The 23823-nt window shown below is 43.4% G+C and overlaps 1 protein-coding gene across 4 annotated transcripts in view; it reads right to left on the bottom strand.

Annotated features, from left to right (window-relative positions):
• FSTL4 (follistatin like 4) overlaps positions 1-23823 on the bottom strand; it is a 226343-nt gene that overhangs the window by 194852 nt on the left and 7668 nt on the right. For all 4 annotated transcript variants that reach the window (XM_054079740.1, XM_054079742.1, XM_054079739.1 and 1 more), the window contains exon 3: positions 14588-14621. In XM_054079740.1, the coding sequence (XP_053935715.1) occupies positions 14588-14621 (34 nt within the window). The remainder of the gene's footprint in view (positions 1-14587; positions 14622-23823) is intronic.

The raw sequence follows: 23823 nt of genomic DNA, 5'->3' as shown, positions 1-23823 counted from the left end.
TTCATGGACAGACAGATGGGAATCCTGGCCCCTCGCTCTACAGCATGGTGTGAACTAATCGCTTAACTCTCGAGAACGCTCACATCCACGCTGCAGCAAAAAGAAAGTTCCAAAATATCAAGTCTAAAATCTAACATATAAAGTAAATAAAGTAGAAATATGCCAGTCTCAGAACCCCTTGATGTCCCACGCCAGTGCACCCCTGAAGCATCTTCTCCCAGATCACAGTCTTATCAGAAGTCCTACAATCAGTCGGTGTCACATTAAACACTCTCCATCAAAATTATCAACATTTTTTCATCCAAAAAGGAAAGATAAAAAAAAAAAAACAAACAGACAGACAAGGAGATAAGGATGGCAGACCTGAAAGCTCGTTTATCGCAGTAGCCAGAAAACACACGTAATTAGATTTTGATAGCAACTGAAAAGGCTGTATTTACAGTAACTTTAAAACCAGCAAATTCTGTTCAAGAATAAAGGGAGGGAACCCAGTATCTGACAATTGCCTCTCATGTTCTAGACCTAAAAAACGGCTCCTGGGCTCAACAGATTCCCTGGCTTCATTCTATCTCAGTTGGCCTAAGAAAAACCTATCATTTCTCCCTACAGACCTCAGCTTTCATATTCTAGCTCCTGATAAATAACCAGCACAGAAAACATAGATTTCTATCTGTGTTTTAAAAAGAGTTTGCGTGTTCTCTCCAAGGACTACCTGAATCTTATTAAATGTAACTCAACCCTTTGGCTTTAGATAACTTTCCCGGTAGCTAACGGGTACATTCCTGGAAACTCACATCATCTTCTTGCCATACAGCACGTCTGAAGGGAAACGGTGACATCAACGTTCTTTCCAATAATTAAGAAGAAATATTAGCATAGATGGTATTTTTCGGAGAATAACACATTTATTTTTACAGCAGTAAATGCAGCATCAAATGATGAGGAATTTGTTTCACTATGGATCTAGACATCACTTAGCTTATCTCTGTTTATGAAGAAGCAAAATCTGAACTCATCCTTTATCACCAGAAATTAAAAACAAATAAGCTTTGCTGTATTTAAGTCAGCACAAGTCCCAGTTTTAATAACTACTAGCTCTATTAGTTTATCTTATCCTTGCTCATACGGACTTTAGCTAGAAGTAAAACTACAGGGTGCTTCTCTACACATTGCAGATGGGGTTTTGCAAGGTCGAGCTAAACACATCCAGTTGGAAGGGGGCTTTTTGCTTATTTTTTTTCAGTTGCAAATGCAACAGAGCACTTTTGACCAACTCCCTTCACCTACTTAGTGACCTAAAGCTCTTGGAGCCACGAAGGACACACAATTGCCTCCGCTCACCCCAGCAGTGACCGGCCAGCACGAGCCAGCAAGGCTTTAGGAGAGCTCGCAGGGACCCATCACCTCCTCCTGAGAAGAGCAGATTTGCAGACCAAAGCTCTGCCTCCAGAGCTGCAGGGGAGAATTTTAAGCTAGCAAAGGGGTGTTTGTTTGTGCTAAGAAAAAGATTTAATGTCTAAATTAAATAAGTGCACTACGCTTGGCTCCCACTGACAGAGTGGTTGGATATTAATGGCTCTCCCGCTAGAGCTGCCTCTCTCCGGAGAGCACGGCTAACATCAGCCGCTTGCTGATCAGCACATCAGCAAAGGGGACACGCGCACACCGAGCCACGCTCCCCGCTCCGCTCTCTCTTCCCTGCTTCCAGTTAGCTCCGTGAAAGGAGCTGTAGTGCTCTTTGGACAGAAATCTTGTCTCATGGGGATACGCTGAAGAATGAACAACAGGTTTCGTTTAAGGAAGGTCTGAAAATTATTGCTAAAACCCCCCACAAAAGTTAAATGGGAACTGCCAGTCGAGCACTGAATCGATATTAGTGTCTCCACGCAAAGGAAAATAACTCGGATACTTCTAATGATTTTCACCGTGTTCCTATTGTTAAATGAATACCATAAAATGTGTTCGGGTTATGCCACACCCACTATTAATTGCTATATCTGAAACTGAAAATAAATCTTCAAATAGAGGAAAAACATTGCAAAAGTGCTTTTTTTGCGCACAGGCATCCAGCAGGGCCAGTCGCACGGTTCCCACAACACAACCAGTGACGCCCTCCAGCAAACAAACATCATCTTGTGAAATAATCACATTGCAGCTTCTGCCAGATATAAAGGCAGAGGGGTGAAAGGGAAGACAGGGGCTATAATTTCACAGGTTGACAGAGTTGGGGTTGTTCAGCCTGGAGAAGAGATGGCTCCAGGGAGACCTCAGAGCAGCTTCCAGCTCTGAAAGGGGCTCCAGAAAAGTTGGGGAGGGGCTTTTTCCAAGGGCCTGGAGTGATAGGACAAGGGGGAATGGCTTCAGATTGGAAGGGGGAAGATTTAGATGAGACATTAAGAAGAAATTCTTCACTCTGAGGGTGGGGAGGCCCTGGCCCAGGTTGTCCAGAGAAGATATGGCTGCCCCATCCCTGGAGGGGTTCCAGGCCAGGTTGGATGAGGCTTGGAGCCCCTGATCCAGCGGGAGGTGTCCCTGCCCATGGCAGGGGGTGGAACTGGATGGGCTGTGAAGTCCCTTCCAAGCCAAAACATTCTATGATTCTATGATCTTGTGAAATTATCCCATTAGATCTTTTGCACGATGGAAAGGCGGAAGGGTGAGAGAAAAGACGGGGGTTAAAATTATTATTTCTCTCTTTTAAAATACTAGAGGGTGCTCAGCTAAAGATGCCTGAAAGATGATAGGGTCATCTAATTGGAAGGAATACAGCTCAGCTATAATAATCAAGCCCTGATGAACACACTTTGAAGGAAGAACTGCAATGACCAATACAGAGATCAGCAAGGATTTGCGCTGGTGATGTTATTTATATTGGGTAAACACTACGAGCTTGTAAAGAATGATTTTCAGTATTGTCTCACATTCACACAGAAATCTTTTTGTAGTTTACTCAAAGTTTGATTACTTTGCCAGCATCTCCACTCCTCCCAGGGATGCATTAGGGCATTTCAGCTGTAATTGCAAACCCTGACTTACCGAAAATGCTCACTTAGTGATGCCTCTAATCCAGCTGACCTGTTTTGAACACATTTAGAGATGTCAACCAAATGTGAACCTCCAAACGGGGGAAACATTTATTATATTTCTAAAAGGAAAAGAGAGGGCTTTCTGCTGCCACTGCTCCTTTGCTGCTACCTCCATGTGAGATTTCCTTCTAATTAGGATGCCTCATAGTACTGAGCAGCAGTCAGGGCTTCCAGGATAATTTAATGTACTTGTAACGGCTTTGACTTATTCCCCATGCTGCGCCTTACAGAAAGGAGTTGCTCGTACTGGTTTGGAGACCAACAGACCGCTGTAAGTGGTGACAGCCCTATATCCAGCCCACATTTTGCAGCCCAGGATGCACAGCTCACCCTGTCACCAGGACAGAAACAACCTTGTTTTTAAAAGAATGGCATGAGCCTTCTCTCCAACTTTTCTGTGATCCTGGCTGCTACGCATCACCCCAACCCCCAGCATCACGAACCCAGCACAGTGGTCCAGCTACCCTGAGGAGCCTGTGATGGAGCAGAGAAGAGGCCACGGGCTCTCCTATCCAACCGACCTGCTCATGGGCTCATCCACTGATGTAGCTCAGGTGTTGGCTGCTGCAGAGCGTTACTGTTTAAAACACTATTAGGTAGTTAGGAAAATATAGTTCTTCCTTTATTAGGGCTTTCTATGGGCCATACAGTTATTTCATTGTTGACCAGTGTTGAGACATAGGCTGGATCCTGGCTCCTACGCCAGTCCCATCGGCATCTCAGGGTGCAGAGATGGTCACCTCACACACTCGGTGGTACATCTGCTCTAATTGCAACAACCCTCTGTTTTCACAAACTGTTGTTTTACCGTACCAATGTCTCTGGCAACAGATCATCCCTCATTGACACGGGTGCCAACAGAGTTGGACGCGTTGGTAACAGCTGAGAAGCTGCATAGGGCTGCTTCCAATTTCTGGCTTCACTGACTCTATTCCCAGGGAATAAGGTTTGCCACAATGTTGATTCTGTTAAAAGCAATTGATGAACTGTATTTAATGGGCAATAAGAATTAAAACCTAAACATCACGATGATATAATTTAAGGAAAGCTAATAATTTTGGAAAGATAAATATTCATAAATAAGAAAGAACTCTGGAAAATAGAACACTTAGAAAGGATAAAAAAATTTAAAGTAACAGAGAGAACAGTTATTCTTTAAAACATACAAATACGAAAAGTAGAGAAAACATTTCATATTACAGGCAATTCACATCATAGAATTTCAATGGGAGAAGCAAAACAAATAGAAGAAGGGGCACCGCATGCCATTGTCACCTGCTTTGCAGCAGCAATGAGAAACTAAATTGAAATCTTGTACGAGGTGACATTTTGAAAAACTTCCAATTCTGCAGATGGAAAACAGCTTTTTTTTTTTTTCCTTGTACTTTCTATTTTCCAAGCAAGAGCATAACTTTATGCTATTATCTGCTGGCTGCACAAGGTGGATTTCAGCTGTGGCCTTTCTACAAACTATCACACGCAACAAACCACAGGAGCAGACACTTATTGATAACCTTGACAGAGCTGGACCAATGTGCTGAACACATTTAAAAGCCAGAATCCAACTTATGCTTTTGAAAGGAACAGCCTTTGAAGTGTATTTTGAAGGAGTGTTAGAGCTGGATAATCTTTAAGGTCTCTACCAACCCACTCCCTTCTATGTATAGGTCCTATAGGTCCAGAAGCACTTTTCCCACATACTGATTTTATTCTGGTAAAACACGTTACCAGATGAGTTTCATAATACGCATCCAATAGTTTTACACACAGAAAAAGCATCTGGGCTGAGGTTCAGCCCTACTGAATGTGACACCTTTGGGGCCACTTTAGCAGACAGAAATTAGAAGTTTAGCAGAAAGAAGGCACGTTTTAACCTCGCCAAACCTGAAAGAGTACAAAGAGAGACAGAAAGACTTACTGCCTGCGAGCAAGAGGCAAGGATGGAAAGGAGGAGGAGAAGCGGATGAGATGCGATGACTGCTCTTGTGCTACTTCATAGACACGCATAATGCCCATGCTTCTCTTATATGCTAAACAAACTTCTTATATTCTTCCAAAGATCTCATCAAACACAACAAACAAGCAGCAGGGCACGGATAAATAACTACTGCTTAGTGACAAACAAGGAAATATTTATGGAAGGCTATTAAACTTGGATTACTTCTCTCAAACACTGGATCAGTTGCAGAGTCACCAATCAGTTCTGCTGACTAAATACATATTTATAAACACTTTAGCTGTTTTATTTGCCCAATGGACCAAAATGGCTTATTCATTCTGTTTCAGTTCTATTTTGGTCTATCAAGTACAGTAAATGTGCAGTTAGGTGCATAATAAAAACTTCTTTAGAAAAGTAATTACATTACCTTACACACAGTAGGTTTTTCTTTCCCAAATAACAACCGGACCATTTCACAGGCTCATAAGTTCTTATTATAAAATATACTGACACACACTAATTACTGAGCTGAAATCTTGCTTGGAAACTTAAAAGTCCAAAGGAAACATTTACAAACAAAGCAGAGTCCCCCAGAAAATCACTAATCTTTGCAGAGTGTTTGCTCTGGCAGCAGCCAGGACGCAGCTATGGCACCGAGCACCTGCACAGTTTGTTCCCTGCATCCTCGTTCCTCACATCAGGTGAAAACTGGATGCGGGAGAAGATGACAGGTAAGTACTGCAAGGAGCACTGGTGCTTGCCTCAGCCGCTGCCCCAGCAGAGTGAAGCTCCTCCAGGAGAAGACCTCAGAGTGCCGTCAGAGCATCCCCTACCCTAAACCACAACACTCCAGCCTGGCTAACCCAGGCTGACAGCTCACCACACCGCATCCACCACAGCCATCTCATTGTGAGTGCCTGAACTAAAAGAGCACAAAGAGGACGATTTCTATCGTATTTTATCCTGTATTTGGGCAGCGAGTTAAAGCTCTGAAAATATTAACCTAATTGCTCTGCCTTACGGTTAAAGGTCGCTTCAGGAAGAAATGGCATATTGAAACCTAGTAAGTCTGTAACTGGAAATACACCACGCTCTTACACATCAAGCAGACCAGCAGCGCATTCAAAAATCGTGACTCAAAAATCTGATTGAGCCCATAAACAATCTCGGATTTTGGGTTTTCTGGCTCAAAGCACAAGTTACTGATTTTGCTGATTTCTGAGACACGCTGGACAAACTGATTTGTTGGAGAATATATGCATATGACATTATACTGCCACTATCAGAAACATCTGCTGCCAGTTTTCATTCAAGCCTTAAAAAGAAGTTTCTTTCACAGCTGGTCTGAAAACTCAGTGTTTCCAACACATTTGCACCTTTCAATATTATATGCAAGGAGTATATGCCCTCTCTATATGAGAGAGGCTTCCACATCACACAGTACTCTGCGTAACAACACTATTTCAGCACAATTATGTGGCAGGAAAGAAAAGTAGGGATTAACAGACATAGGAAAGCACCACCCAGGACAACAGCCAACACGACCTCAAATCTCATTTTGAATTTCAACCTGGCTGCTGCTAAGGATGCTTAAGTGAAAAAAAGACTGTTGGTCTGAAAACTTCTTTCTCTTAAAGGTAGGTTGTCTTAAAAGACCAGTGCCAACCAGTCCTGCTTTACAGCTCTGGGTCAGTTGGAGAGAAGTGCTTTGGAGCAGTGAAGATGCAGCCAAGACAAGGTTTGTAGGACCAAGTGGAATCTTCCAAAAGACTGCCCAGTCTAGATGGAAAATGTACAGAAGCTGTGGAGTCAACGGATGTTAGGGAAGGGAAAAATGTGTAAGCGGCTATCTCTCAGGGAAAGATAGGTAACATACAGGCTGTGGAGCACAGAGAGATCAGAGGGAGAAGTGAAGAAGAGAGGAAGAGACTTCCCTGAAGAATCTCTTTATTAAGTCTTCACTAAATTTTGGCACTCGAGCTGGCAATGAGGTCATCCATCTCAGGCAGGAGCGGCAGCAGGCAGCAGCACCACCCTCACAGCATCACGACCTGTTGGGGCTGATCTCCTCGAGAGCACCGAGGATGCCCTTGACACGCCACACTGGGGGACAGAGGCACAGGGCAGACCCTGCCAGAGCTGCCCCGAAAGGTGCAGGGCTTGGCACGTAGCAAAGAAAAGCTCTCCTTTGAACTTCAAGACATACGCTCACCTACCTTCCCAAGTTTCCAAATAATGTGAACTGATAAGCAGCAGGAATTTACCCTCTAGGCTGGGCACTACATACTTCCTGCTGCATCTTTTTTTTTTTGCATGCTTTTGACTTAAAAGTCTTGCTTTGCCTGAAGCCAAAAGTCTGTTCAGTAAACTCTGCCTTGCTGCTAACTGTTCCGAAAAGCTGGGCTGATGAAGTTGGCTTCGTGGTGTGTATTTTGGTCACAAGCTGTAAGTCAGCAACTCATGTGTGATATAATTGGTTGTGAAAAGCCCTACATATCTCAAGTGAATCAAGTTTCCTAGACATCAGGTAGTTTCAGGAGCCTTCTGGACCATGCCAGCGGATGAGGCCATCGTAGTGCTGCAGGCCACGTTATCTGCTGTAAATGAGCATCACTGAGCAACGACTCCTGCACCTTCTGCTGTCCTGCAGTGGACCTCACTGCAGTTTGAGATTTCTACAAGTCTGGGTTTAGGATCTGATACTGCAGTGTAATATTTGCCTATGGTCACTAAATACACGGAATGCAGGCAAAGGTCGCACTCTGCCTTTCTTTTATTTGTCTTTTTTAATAAATCCCCAGTGTGTGGCGAGAGAACAGAAATTTGGCTGATCTCCAGCTGCTCCTCATATGCTCAAATTAGGAAGTTGGACTTCTTTAAAGGCGGGGCATGGTCAAGCAGGGCTGCGGTGGCAGCACCGTGTGGCAGCCAACCCCGGCAGCACAAGCGGCTTATTCAGCTGCCAAATCAGCACAGTTCATTCTGCTTTCAGATGGAAAGAGAGATGCTTTTGGGTACATCCAGCCTTAGCACACTGCATTGGGGATACTTTTATATGAAGTAGGGTAGTATGGAATACACAGATGTATTGTTTTGCTCCTCCCTGTAAAACATCACAAAGTCTCATAGTTTTCTGTCTTATCTCCACCTTTTTTCTCTCCCCACTCAGGGAACTGAAGTCTGGCCACTTCCTAAGCTTGTCTCCAAGCTGCTCCTTCTGACTTGCAGCTGGTAACAGCTGCCTGCTTTCCTGCTGCTCAAGAAGTTTTCACTTCAAGTCCTTTGGGTCCATCAATCTGCTGCTCTAGCAAAGCCACACGCTATTATATTTACTTACTAAACATCCATGCCCGTTCTGCCATGAACAGAATTCATTCCTCCTCCTGCCCTGAAGTACTTAACTACAGAAACTGATGTTTCAATTTACAAGAGCCTTAAGTCTGCAAAATCATTCTGCTCAGCAGCGAGAGAGCTGGGCACGCAATGGTTTTCCCGTGTCTGCTGGCAAAGCAGGGCTAATTCATGGCTACATTCACATTTTTCAGAAGTAATCCATCAGAACAAACAAACAGGCATTTGGAAGCCAAACATGACCACTAGGACCAGCACTGTTTGGTTTGGAAAACAGCTCAGAAACTCCCTGGCCAAGCTGCAATTCACTGCTCGGTGTCTGCAGTGACCCCGTCCTTGTCCAGAGTCCCACGCACGTGGGTGCAATACCAACAGCTACAGCAAACCTGCCCAGAAGCACCCGTGTTACTGTTTGATTTAGTGCTGTGCCCAACACTGGCTAATGAGTTGATTATTTAGGTATTCCCCTCCCTTCCACATGGTTTTACTCCTCTTAACTCTTGTCACTTAGAACCACAAAACATGCCAAGTTAAAATGAAGCTCCACAGCCAATAGGTGTGTGGGAGCGCAAGGCTGCCCCTTCCTCCCTCCTCACCTTGGGTCAGCCTAACTCTGAAATAAAATCCGAGCTAAAAGTGCCTTAGGCAGCTCCTCGAAAATATTTTTACCTTCATTATTTCTGCCTAATCCCCCGCCAACATTGCGAACTTAGGCATCCCCACTGCTTCACGTGTTTGAACAATAACGTTCAAGAGGGATAGCGCACAAAAAATGCTGAGGGATTGCAGTTTCTCAAACTTAGAAAAATTGGAGCTAAACATCAGATTAATATTCAGACCCAGTCAAGTATCCTTCCCCAGGTAAAAGATTGCCATTTGCTGACAACATATGCCCTGAAAAGCCAGAGATAATAAAAATCTCTATGAAAACAAAGCAGCTGAGATGGACAGAGACATGATCCTTCGCTTTAAGTAAAGACAGAGTAATTGCTAAAATCAGCACAATAAACAGGGAGGTTATTCCAAGTTGTGATCCTGTAAAACAGGTATTTTTAATGTGCAACCCATTCTCCGAGTTTGAGGCATGTCCTAAAGATACAGCTGGCGTTTCTGAACATGCCAACTGTGTATGTACACCACAAATGTGTACAGATCTACATATGTGCTATAGTATTACATGATCTGGATGTCATTGGGTTATGCAGACAGCTGAGATCCTGGGAACAGAGCAGCTTCTAAAGAGCAGTACAGCCACAGCTACTGATCTTGGTGAGTATTGACCAGGACATAACGAACAAAAACCATATTTCCTGGACCCCAGCAACAGGAAAAGAACAACAGGATGGGAAATTAAGAGGTGATTTAATACAAAAGTAATTATACCTGATTAATTCATCGTGTTCGTGAAGGGCTTGAGGAGAGAAACTTGCCATTCCTGCCAAGTTTCGAGAGCCTTTCATCTTCCATGGATAGGTGGAAATTTGAAATGTGCAAGAAGAAGGGACAAAGTGAATAGAATTTCTAAAGGGCATTACTGTTTTATAACCATGAGTCAGTTTTTCACCTAGGACATAAGGATTGATGTCAAGTGGCAAGTAATGAAATATTTCTTCAGCTGTTGGCTGGATCTCCACCACTGCTAACTGATGGAGCCGTAGAGTTTTTCAATAAAACTATGGCAACTTAGGAAAGCTCAGGGTGTGCTGTATCCTATTGCTCCTTAGTGTGATTAGGAAGCACACTGGAACAACAAGCCTTGTGTATCTTTAATAAATACATATAAATATAATCAGGACCTCCACAACACGGAGCTTGTGAATAATTTAGAGTGTTTTAAATCGTAAAATCATAGAATGGTTTGTGTTGGAAGGGACCTTATAGATCACTCAGTTCCAACCCCCTGTCATGGGCAGAAACACCTCCCACTGGACCCAGTTGCTCCAAGCCCCATCCTACCTGGCCTTGAATCCCTCCAGGGATGGGGCAGCCACCACTGCTCTGGGCAGCCTGGGCCAGGGCCTCACCACCCTCAGCGTGAAGATTTCTGTCCTACTGTCTAATTTAAATGTTCCCCCTCCCAGTTTAAAGGTATTCCCCCTCATCCTATCATTCCATGCCTTTGTAAACAGTCCCTCCGCAGCTTTCTTGTAGCTCTCTTCAGGTACTGGAAGGCCACTATAAGGTCTCCCCAGAGCCTTCTCTTCTCTTTTCAGCCTTTTAATTCAAACCAGATAGTTAAAGTTCATATCTTTATGGTAGTGTGATGTCATCTGACTGAATAAATCTGGAGCTGCATCTCATTTAGTAAGATTATATGGACAAACAGAGTGGAAGCAATTTGTTTGAACATTTCTTGGCTGAATGGTTTCCAAAACATCTTTTGACACTAATTTGTTGAATGGATGATTGCAAGCAACATAAAAACAAATTAAAAGTTTTAAGTGTTTAAGCTAGATTCTCAGCTAGTAAAAAGCAAAGGTCATCTGTTAAATTCAGTGTGGTTTTGCTTCTTTGTAGCTACCGAAGGTCTGGCTCTCAGTGCTTAATATGACTACACATGCACTTGGGTACATAGTTATTCCCAGGAGACAATTTACTCTAGAACTGAGCAACCACACTGCAACAGTAGTAGGAGCATTTCTCAGCTCCAGAAGCTGCAGAATTAGCCTCTGCATCCTCGCAGCTAAATAGCTGAGGAAACCACTGGAGGCCTTGTCCTGCAAGCTGTGTGGAATGCGATGGGCATGAACGTATATGGCTTTTACCTAGATAGTGTGGTCTAATTTACAGGAACAGATACATATCACACATTCATCTACACTCATTACATAAGCGAAAACTCACCGGTCTTAGAAATTAAGCCCTGCCACTGCCAAGCCAAATACTTACAGGTGTTCCCTTCAGAGCTTGGTCTAGTTCTGCTTCTGATTTAACATAAACCCCGTAGTGTCCCAGTGTTTCGCAGCATGCTATCCTCCATCCTTTCCCTTAAATGCCTGTTGTGTCCATCTGATCTGCACAAACTGCTGCCTTTCCCAGCCCCCTGCTCCCGTTTTGCACCCCTGCACCATTTAACTGACCTGGGCAGCTGATATAAACTTGCAGTTACCAACAGTTTTGCTCAGTCTCCCTTTCCTAATTAACTATCAGAATGAGTTTTCTTGGGTTAAAAGATCAGTTTTACTCAAACATGAGTTGGGCATCCCAGGAACAAAACGGATCTGCAGCCATTTCCATTTACAAGGAAATAATAGAATCATCGAACGGTTTGGGTGGGAAAGGACATTAAAGCCCACCCAGTTCCAGTCCTTCTACCACGGGCAGGGACACCTCCCACAGGATCAGGGGCTCCAAGCCCCATTCAACCTGGCCTGGAACACCTCCAGGGATGGGGCAGCAACGACTTCTCTGGGCAACCCGGGCCAGGGCCTCCCCACCCTCACAGGAAAACGTTTCTTTCCAAAATTTAATCTAAGTCTCCCCTCTTTCAGCTTAAAACAGCTGAACCTTCCCCTATCCCTGCGCTCCCTGATCAAGAGCTCCTCCTCAGCTTTCCTGTAGGCTCTCTTTCAGTACTGGAAGGCTGAAATCTGTCTTCATACATCACAGTGGAGGATGGCTGCCAGCTGCAGCCGGGGAAGCATCTGCCCTCCGTACAACGGCAATTAAAAGATCATGTAATTATTCTTGATCTAGTGCCCACCGAAGTCAAAGGAAAGCCATTCATCGACTGTAATTGGCTTTGGAGCAGCTTCAAAATTCCGCCAGCAAATGCAGTCTTGACACTTTGGAAACCAAAAGCCTCCCAGTTTAACTTAACTCATCCACAGCTAAAAAAGAAAGTGTTTTCACATCTCTTTCTTTCATCTCGTATAAACACAACCCATCACAACTGACCATCAGCTATTAAAGGGACTATCTGTTAAAGTAAAAAACTACGGCACTATACACCCCTGGATCATTTGACAGTCAAGGCTTTGTTTCCTTTGAAAGAAAAGTGCCTGCTTTCAAACTAAAGGACTCAACCCGTTTGTCCAAAAATAGAGAAAAATACTGAAAAATGTAAGCCAGGATTGCCCCTCCTTTCAGCAAAAGCTCTTTTTTTTAATTACCCAGGTTCATCCATGAGCATGGGATAATAAAAGCAGGCACAGATCAAGTTTGCTGCAGCTTTCACCTTCGTAGTGCTTTCTATTAGACTTTCAAGTTTCAAAGTTTTTCAGCTTTTCAACAGAAAACCACATCTTCCACTAAGAGAAGGGAACAAGTATAACCCCCAACCCTCCAACATTTTCCAGCCATCTAATTTCCTCAAGTAAAAACCATTATCCACAAAAATTACCATATTAGGGGGAAAAAAGCCTAAATCTGAAAATCGGATCATACCATATGACAAATATATAATGAATCCTTTCACGTGCACAGCAAACATTTCAGCCCTCCTGTTTCTCCTAGCACTGAGTGGTATCTGCTCCGCACACATTTTAATACTGAACAGGTTTCCGGAGGAGGCTTTTGTTGAATTATTTTATAGGCACTATTGAGGACTAAACTCCAGAAAGGAAGATACTTAATCATTGCTGAAAATTCTCAGGTAGCTCAGCAAATCCACAGGCTTTTGTGACCAAGTATTCACCATGTTTGTTAGCATTTCTTTTTGACTTCCAAGGAGTTTGCAGTTCTTCAGACATACTTGATGATTCATAGATTGTGTTGCTGGCTGTAAGCCCAACTTATCTATAACTCCCCAACTACTATCTCCTTCTCTCCACTCCATCCATGGATCTAAGAAGCCTTCTGACAGAGAGGTTCATTATATTCCATTCATTTCTGATAAAAGGTATGGTTTCACCCTTCCAAATGAAAGTCAAGTCTTACCTGTCCAGTGAGGGAGATGAGGAATCAGGCTAACTGAGCCTGAAAATTCAGCATCTAGAGACACTGATATCAAAATCTAATTATTGCTTCTGAAGTAACATCTTTCAAGCACCTACATAATCTACAAATTCAGCCCTGCTTACAAAAATTGCTATGTTTGAGTTCTTGTAGGTGTCGGTTACTTTCACTGGGAAGTAAACTTTGGAGACTCGCCTCATAGCTGAAACAGGACTAGGGGTGCTTCTACAGAATTTTATTCATTAAGTCCATTTTCACAAGATTGGATTCAGTCTCCACACTAACGACAAATTGCATCACAAACTACAGCTAAAGCATGACTCCAGTATCTCCACATCCAGGATGCCAAGTTGCAGTTCTGCATCTCGGTGCAACCTCGAACCATCCAAGAGCCCCCCTCAGTTTGAGATCAAGGGAAATCCAGTAATGCTGGATTGCTTCATGAAGAGTGGCAGAAGTTTGACCAAACACATACAAACTGGAAACCTGAGCTAAACAGACTTCACCTTTAGTAAAAACCATCTATTTCATTTACTCAAGGGTCTGCTGCCTCAGTCTCGCATGTAGGGGAGAGGGGAACCACGCTGACAAGAAACCCAAAAGATTATTTGCCCAGATGACAAGTTACCCTTGGACCTGACCTTTTTCATTTATGCAGCACAACAGTGGTAGTCACAACCTCTTCCCAATATACTGGATGCCTGAAGCAATTAAAGAAGCTGCTGGAACAAAACAGGGGAAAGCATCAATCTGTTGAATAGGAGTGCACCACCCGCTTCACGTTCTACTGAGACAGACGAGGCAAGCAACTGCCTGATCCAGAAAACATCTGCTAAACAAAATCAAAATTAATGATAACCAGAATGAGCTCTTTGATGGCTGATTCTCACCCAGCTGCTGAGAACCATCAAAGAGCCACTCACGGCAGCAGCCAATTAGTTACTAATGCAAAAGAGTTTACAGGAGCAGGATCTGAGCTCAGAGCACCGGCACGACTCGCATTTAACACTGCTGCACCTTTGGGCAGATGTGCAGTGTGCTGATGCATGGAAAACCTTGTCTGGACCTTTTTCTGCCTGGAATGCTCCAGGGGCAGAGTTTAGATCCTCTGCCAGCACCCAACGAACCTTGACTTTCATCCCCAATACCATCATGCAGTTCTGTGCTGAAAGAGCAACTTTTCATTGGAAAACCCAAATCTACAATTTGCAGCAGTAAGACGTGCCAGGCGAGTGCCTCCTCGAAACCCCACAAGTCACTGCAAGAGCACTCAACACCAACACACACACTGAAAGAAAGCTATATTTCTTCTTACCTTTTCTTCTTGTAACTTCAAACCTTCTGGCATCCTACAAGGAAAAAGAGACATTTTTGTGGTTTGGGTTTGTTTTTTTTTTTTAAATACGAATTGTTCAAAGGCAGCATTTATAGAAACCCCTACAAACATTAGTCATTGTCCCAGAGAAACATCAATGAAGCTTCATACAATAACTGAGTTGTAATTACAAGCATACATTTCAGTTTGTCCACAGATATTTAATGGATCAATATATCACCTAAAATGATTCATCACTCTGTGATAAGTTACACGGTAGAACACAATATCTTTCTTTAAAATGTTTTTTTTTTCCTCTGTTGATGTTAAAAGGGAGCAGCTAGGAGGGCTATTACCATACCAAGGATTTAGGTTTGAGGAGGGAGGAGACATTACGGATATTTTTAGCAGAGACTCATTCAGCTACCTGAATAATTTCAAAGCAACCAGATTAGTCATGCTTAGAGCCGAGGGCTCATTTCAATCTCTGTGCATGTACATAATTTGCCCTATTTCTTGCAAAGCATCACTACCACCTCTAATAAAGAAACTTCTTTTAAAAAGACACTGCAGAAAGTCTCAAAGTGTACAGCATTCCCAGACAACACTTTCTACTTATACTAGTGGTGAGACACCAGAGGAATAAACATTTAATTTCAAGCAGTACCACTATTTATGGATTAATTACAAATACTTGTAATATCCATCATTCCAGTTATTCCTTGCAAGCAGTATTAAAAATAGTGGAATCACCGATCCTGAAACACCACCTAGGGTCACGTCAACCTGGACAGTGCCCACTGATGGATGATGCAGGATTAACCCCACCAAGTGCAAACATAAATCTGGAAGACTCAAGTGCCATCAGACTCCAGAACTACCTTCCCCCACGGCACGCCCAAGAGCACGGACACAGGGAAGAGGAGCAAGTTCTCCAGACACCTGCCAAAAGCTCACAAAGGCAGGTTTCTACTCTTGTGGATGTGCCTCGTTTAACCTCATTCCATTCCCTTAGTGCTCACTTTTCTCAGATTTTTTTTTTTTTTAAATCAGAGAATGAAATAAAAGGTTTTTCTTCTCCTTTTGATAGGACAATAACACACGGCTTCCCAGGACATCTGAGCTTCCCGGCTCACATGATGCTTATTATAGTTTTATTTGTATTTTTTTAAAAGAAGTGAAAAAAATTACCTCCCTGCAGACCACATTTAGACAAAGGGAAGTACAGTGCTACACATCTAACGAAACATATCTACAGTTCCCTTCTGCAGACTGGAGTGCCGGCCACAGCGCAACTGAAAACATGGAAAGCTGTCACTGGACCACACAATAAAACAGTTTTTTTTCTAAGTGAAAGATAGAAATAAATGAAAAAACATCCACTTATGGAAGTGACAGCGATACCTGCCCAGCTAACTCCTGCTGGCCCTGCCTCCCTCACCCAAATATATTAGACGGCATCAAGACATTCAGAAAGTAGGGGTTTTGTTCAAGGACGTAATATTACAGAGTAACAGAATCATTTAGGTTGGGAAAGACCTTTAAGATCATCCAGTCCAACCCTTAACCCAGCACTGTCAAGCCACCACTGAACCGTGTCCCTAAGCGCCACATCTACCAGTCTTTTCAATCCTTCCAGGGACGGGGACTCGACTTCCCTGGGCAGCCTCTGCCAGCGCTTGGCAGCCCTTTTGGTGAAACAATTTTTCCCAATATCCAATCTAAACCTCCCCCGGTGCAGCTCAAGGCCATTTCCTCTGATCCCATCCCTTGTTACACGGGAGCAGAGCCCAGCGCCCACCTCGCCACAACCGCCTTTCCAGGAGCTGCCGAGGGCGATGAGGTCTCTGCTCAGCCTCCTCTCCTCCAGGCTGAACAGCCCCAGGGCTCTCAGCCGCTCCCACAACCCCTGTGTTCCAGGACCCTTCCCAGGCTCCATTCCCCTGCTCTGGATGTGCTCCAGACCCTTAAAGTCTCTCTTGTAGTGAGGGGCTCAAAGCAGAACCCAGGATTGGAAGTGCAGCTTCACCAGCGCAAGTACAGGGGCGCAACCCATCCCTGCTCGTTGGCCACACCATTGCTGATACAACACCCTGCACGCTCCACTGCTGTGGCTTTTCATGTCCTGCCTACAGGAACGCTCGTTTCTGCCTCCTGCCCCTTTCCAGGTCCCCACAAGGTGCGGGACATGGCCCAGGGACACCACTGAGGTGTTCTCCCATCCTACGGGACCAAACCACATCACCCATCTCCTGGTCAAGCTCTGCCCAAACGCGGCAACGCTTTACCCTTCGTCCACCGTCACCAGCTGCGTAGGAAATAGATGCTGCTGCTTCTTCCTACAACTGACTGGCAACCTGACTTTCTTGAAAGCAAAGCTTTCACCAAAGCCAAGCAGGATCAGAACACCAGAAACAGTCTCCTCAGCATCCTCCAAGTCAGCAGGTGGGGGGGATAAACATTAAACGGGTATTTGTTTATAAAGATACCAAGTCATTATTCCCTGCAGGATGCTACCTCAGTGATCTTGAGAAACATGTAAAATGGCATTCAGGATTAGTACAGACTTCAAAGCATTTATCCTCTTTAAGCAGCAAAGCTCCGAGCTGCGTAGAGAGTTATACTCCAGGGACCTCTCACAGCTCTTCAAAATATTAGTTTGAGAGGTGGGGCACAGGATAAAAAAATTCAGATACCGCCTGCTATCATTACACCCGTGTACACGTAATATATGCAAAAGGGAAGAGCACTTTTAAAGTTCCCCTGGAGTCCCTCACTTTAACAAGCTGTTTGAATTCTCTGCAGTTCAAAAGCTTAGAAACACTAAAACTAATTATAACTATTACATTGATCAAAAGAAAAAAAAGACAATCACACTATTAAAAAAAAAACTCAAGTGTCAGCTCACTTGTATTAAACACCCTTTTGGTATCTCCATGAAAGGAACCGCATAGACATTGTGAAAAACAAAGAATGGTCTTCAAAGTTTCCCTTCCTTTACTCTGATCCCCTTATGATTATAAGCTCTAATGAATGTAAACTACCCCAACGAACAGATGCAGAATTCAGAGGAAAAGCTTGTTAGAAACGCCATGGGAGAAGGTGAGGTCAGGCTGCAAGCCATCGCTTCTAGTTACCTGGGAGAACATCAGCACTCGGTACATACCCCAAAATGTCTCCTTCCACGCAGGAAAGACCAATGGCATTGAGAACACTTGATATTTCAGGAAAATGGGAAGAACATCTGGCAACCGTGGCAGGGCTTAAAGAGCAGCCACAAACCCATCAGCTCCAGGTAGGTCTAGACAACAGCGGTTCCAGCCCCTCTAGTAAAGCGAGGCTATGGCAGGGACTTGATTTTCCCTTGCCTGCCTCAGCCAAACCATTTCTCTCTTTTGCAGCATAGAAAAGAAGAAATTATGCTAATTTTTCTCCTTGAGAGCATGTTGAACATAAGACCTTTCTATTAGTGATCTAATACACCACTAAGAGACATTACCAGCAAGCCTGGCCACAGGCACGGTACCGTGCTGCACGCTATGACTTGGGCAATCTCTCCACAAAAAGGAGGAGTCACCCTTTCTTTGAAGTGTAAGATACTGCTGTCAAGTCAAAATCATAGGGAGGTTTTAATAGTGTTACTAGTAGAGAACCAAACTATTTTGATAAAAATGACACTAAAGTTCTCGGATGCGTTGCCCGAGGAGGAATCCTTTTCTGCAGAAGCCATAAAGCAGATGGTTATAAATGAGACTTATTTCATGGGCAACATTTAATGACTGCAAATTCCTTTAACTAAAAATCTAATTTTATCAAAGCATAACTCATATGCTTTGAAAGGAGCCTTTTTTTTTCATATTTCTCACTCCTTCTACAAAGCTTCCTCATGAATACCATTTTAAATGGCATTTCATTAATGCCATACAACAGTTCTGTTTGTCAAGGTTTGCTTTTAGCGCCTATTTTCTTCCTTTTTACTGTTAGTTCATTGAAAGCAGAATAAAAGGTCCCTCTGTTCTGTATCTGAAGTGCCTAATCATTGTTCTGTGAAAATCAATGGAGTTTGTTTTCTCCGGTATTGCTTTTCACCAGACACGCAGCTACTGAAAAACCACATCTCCAAAAGACTACCCAAGGCAGTGTCGGGGCACGAGAGCAGACGTGGCATCATCAAGTGTGATTATTAATCCTACCTGGATTAGGAAGGACAAAAATAAAGCCAGAAATACAGTTTACTACCCACTATAGCACAGCTTCACTCACCCACAGCTGCCGAATGTTGCGCATCAAACACCTGCGTGAACCTTATGTGATTTAACAACTGTTTTGCACAGAGCCCTTTTCTGCTCTTTCAAAAAGGGAATGCCAGTCTTTCAGACGACAGCATCTAGATGTCCTGCCAAGACATAATAGCGGGTTTGTGCTATAGGGCCCCTGATTAATGCTGAATCATGGGCACACAGATGAGCAGAGCATTTCTAGAATGAAGAATCAGATTTCATTCACAACAAACGTGGTGGTGGGGAACTTCATTGTGCAGAGTTAGAATACAACTACACAGAGGGAATACACAATGTAGTACAGTGCTCGGGAGCCAACGTGCTGCAAATGGATCTACTGACAATTAGCGATGGATCCAAGCAGAAAAAGCACTTTCAGGTTGTTTGGTGCCAGCGCAAGTAAAACCTTTAAATGCCTCTGTATAAAAACACGTCTGCATGTGTCCTATATACCCACAAAGAGCATTGTGCGTTGTACAAGGCAACGCTCACTTCTTCCATTACTTGTTCACTGAACATCCACAATCAGGCTTGCAATTAGGATGGACAAAGTTCCTATCTGCTATTTTATCCTAGTTTTCCTTTGATTAAGGCCAGAGGATGAGTGCTTATAACCCAGACGCACAGAGGCACATCACAAGCAGGAATCGGAGCAAAAGCTCAGTGGAGTATTTTAAGGTGTAAATATTTACGGTACATGGCATATCTTTGTAGTTTTCTATTTCCTTCCCAATTCCCTCCATTTGCAGACCAGTACTTACAGAGGTTTGTATAAGGCTGTATGCCATCCGCTTTGTTAGCAGCCTTTGATCCTGCAAGCGCGATGCTTAACACACACCAAGTTTGGTACCCAACAGGTACGCAAGTCACCGGACCATAGCAACCCTGTTACCAGATACTTTCTGTAACTGGAAGAGACTGCAGTGCTTGTGCGGGGTACAAAGCCAATTCAGCGCACACAGCTGGGCTTACGCTGGCTCTATCAATAAACTAGACGTTACCTCTGCACACACCAAGTGTCCAGGGACCTGCTCTCGGGTTCTGCCTAACTGCTGTACAATTGCCAAATATACAGCCCTGACTCATTTAGCCAATTAATAAAGAAGTGGCTGTTCCTATTAATAGTTTATCATCCCTGGATTTTTTTTTTTCCCCCCCCTTCAGAGCATGTTCTTCCTTATGTCAAGTGAGGGGTCAAGAAAATAACACTGACATCCAGTGCAGGGCGAGGCAAAGTGCACTACATACGGATTGCAGCATCTGCAGTGCTTATGACTAATACAGAGCTGAGTTTGACAATCAGGATTTTGTTTACAACCACGAGCACCCTATATTTTCAAAAAAAGATGCTAATGAGGCAGAGAACATCCACTTTATTTTTTTTTTTAGCAGGCATGAGCAAAAACATAAATCACGCGCTACTGTTTACAGAAAGCTTGCTATCAGTACAGATGCTTGCAATTTAGATTTGTCCTGACTGCTATAAACATTGAGAGAAGCTCTGATGTCTCACATCACACGGTATCATTTGCTTACCCATATGGTAGCTAATTGAGGTAATTGCTTCATCTCTGATTTTACTCACTATTTCTGGACTTCAGATGAGACATCCAGGTATAGCTTCATAAATTCCCACATTGTCATAGGGAAGCTCAGAGGATGCATGTTTATGAAGCACCAAATTTGGCAGATGTACCCTTCCTAATCTCAAGAACTGAGAACTCCCCTGCTCGATGGTAGCAAGTACTTTAAGTACAACTGTCTTCCTTTAAAAACTACTGCTCCAGCCTATTTTGAAGGGAAAAAATGCTACATTATTGACTAATCTTCTTCATGAGTTTTTTTTAAGGCTAAGTGGCCTCCGAACAGAATATCAGAAACCCTCTGCCACAGCATAGCCAAATTGAAATTGCCTTAGATTTCTTTTGCCAAATATTTTACTCCAGTCTGGTTCTCTGTTTCAGGAACATACCAGCATTTCCCCACCTAGGTATGATTTTCACAGTTGCTCAACTGTGACTTGAGAAAAAGAACTTACTGAAATATGAATCTTGCAGTCAGTTTGTGCTGCAGCTCAGTACAGAGGTAGGCAAGACCAAGCCCATGGTCTCTCTGCTCCCTGGGGGACAGCATCCAACCACTAGCTATCTCCAACTAAGGCACTGAAATTCCAGGTTATTAGTATCCAAGGTATCACTAACTTGGAGATTTTAAGCAGTTCAGATGCCAATGCAAGTAATAACTAATGAAAAAGTCAAACGACAGATATTCTATATAGCCAACACCTTCCAAATGCCGATAAGAAAGTTATGGTACCTTAAAGAAATAAGCCTGTTTGCTACATTCATTAGCATAACAATAAGTGTTGGCATAATACTTGGAGGCTGCAAAATAATTTAAGACATAAGCCAGAGAAGGTAACAAACAATAGGTAAAAATTACAAAGGAGTTTAAATACTGGCACAGATGGTCTTGCCTATCCAATTATCAAATTGGATAAACTACTGCACCCCACATCTTGCTCCTTGTGGGGAACAGTCACTGTGCATCACTGAGGTATAAACATCTTGCAGTGCAGAGGGGAAGAGCAAACGTGCCAGTGCTGGGATCCACAAGAACTCCTGGTACTCCCATGAGCACGCACAGCATCACCTGTGAGGACTCACACTTGTGAGCTCTGCACTGGAGGAGCCTCCCCAGACCCACAGCTCTTCTCCCAGCAGGAGCATCAGGTGCTGTGCACGTGTTTCCGGTGTCTCCAACTTCTTAAATAGGAGGATGGCTGGCAAAAACAGAGCATGGCATGAAAGCCAAATGAAAGCAATTAAGTATTTCTACAAAACCACAGCACAGCTCTGGTTGAGTAGCCCAGAGCAGACCGCAGCACTCCTGCCAGTCTGGACTGTAACTGCTCGGGAGCTACCAGCCAAATATTTCCTTCAACGATTCAGCATAAAACAAAACAGTACATGTACCACAACACAGGATTATTCTTCACTTTCACACTACCCAGCTAGGACAATATTGTTCAGGCTACCTGCCAGCTGAGCCCCGGAAAATATAACACAGAACTTAATTTTTGAGACACAGCGCTGTGCCGACTTGTGCTTGAGGAGCTCCCTGCAGCAGATGGGCGCCCCGCTCCTCCAAGAGCCAACGAGGACCTGCAGCACCGCTGTGCTGCACCAGGGGCTGAGAAGAGATGAGAAACTTGCCCTAAGAACCATGGCAAGACCAGCTTGGCTTTGGCACAGACAGAAAAACATCCTTTCACAGAGCAGGGAACAGGAGGAGCAAAGCTAGCTGTCAAATTTCAATGTTTAATAAGATTGTTTAGCACAATACCCCAAGTAGGTTGAAAAATCATTCTGAGCTACCACTAGTAGGATTATCTTGTAGAAACTGAGTGGAACAGTACCACTGACTTTCCACCAGAATCTCTTGGCCAAGTTCTCCTTCAAATCTGAATCCAGGGTTATTTTAAATTATTTATGTCTCTCTTCTGCTACACTCATGCTGGAAATGCCCTTCAGTTACCACCAGTGGCAATGACTCACAGCTACATATTTGAGAATTCCCTCCAGGAATGGAGAGAGGACCCTATGCTGCACCACCTGGTGCTTCACGGGCAACTCTAAAGCCCTTCTAAGTCAGCACAATCCTGACCATCAAATGTGGTCAAAATGTGGTCACCTCTAAACTGTCCATCTTTAGCATGGAATCACCACTGCTGAAGGCAGAGGCAAAACCTGTTCAAAAGCACCAATCTGGAGCTGGTGAGCTCTGTGTTTAGGTATTTTGGCATATACCCACTAGGATTTAGTCCCATGATGGTTCAGCCTTAGGAAGCTCCACAGAATCCCAAGGGCAACACTCAGAAGCTTTAAGAGCTTTCTGGCACCCTCACATTGGAGTTGCACAATGTAAAAGTGACAGCAATGCTCTCCAAAAATCAATACGGACCAGGCAAGTTGCAGCTTTTTAGTTCAATATGAACACTGTCCTTTTTTTTTTAATTAGGTTTTCTATCTTAATTCATTTTCTACCCACTGAATTTTAGACTGCATGCACATTTTTACTAACTTTTCTAATCAGGACTAAAAATATCTCAGAAAAACCTCTCTTCAAGAACACCCCATAAATCTGAGACTTGGAAGGCTGAGCATCAGGGAAACATATATCACTGCTGCGTTAGAGTTAATTCCTTGGGCAAAAAGGGCTCTGTATTGCAGTCTATGGCTTCGAGACTTAGTTTGCCTTTACAAACGCAAAGCACAACTGCAATAATTCTACCACAGACCATGAAGAAATCGATTTAGCAATCTGAAGATAAATTAAGCAATGTTTTTGATTCAGTAAACTTGTTCCTATGTAGATCAGAACAAGTATTAGCAGAGGTCAGTGACCCATACCAAAGTATTTGCTTTCATGAAGTTCATAGGAATTCTAGATCAGAGCACACTTCAAATTGTTTGACCTGTGAATTAACCCTTTAAACATTTCTAAAGCGATTTTAGTGTATTGCTAGCAGCTCTTCTATTAGCGACTCAATGTTTCCAATGCATGTTAATGGCATTTACATATTAATCAAACCACAAATGTGGCAACAAACAAGAACTTCTCATGCGTGAGGAGCTCCAAACTGAACAAAGCCCAATATCGCTAGAAAAGGATTTCAGGTGATTTATATTATTAACAGGTTATTAAGGCTAAACTATTTACTGAAAAATAAAATAAACACATTTTGAAAGCAAGCAGCAGTTATCTCAGTTTCACTGACCTACCTGAAAGCTCCGTCAGGGCCTCCAGGTTCACCTGGGTGTTTGGTGCCACACTGCACAAATAGCATCTCTCATGGAACAACCTTTCCGTACCAATCTGCATGACAGCTTACATCCCCTGAAGCTATTTTAGCTGCATTCTTTGTACATTAAGAATTTTAATACTCACTTCTGT

Source organism: Cuculus canorus, chromosome 14, assembly GCF_017976375.1.
Source record: "Cuculus canorus isolate bCucCan1 chromosome 14, bCucCan1.pri, whole genome shotgun sequence".
NCBI classification, from domain to species: Eukaryota; Metazoa; Chordata; class Aves; order Cuculiformes; family Cuculidae; genus Cuculus; species Cuculus canorus.
The sequence above is the reverse complement of the archived record's forward strand: the minus strand, read 5'-3'. Positions and strand labels throughout refer to the sequence as shown.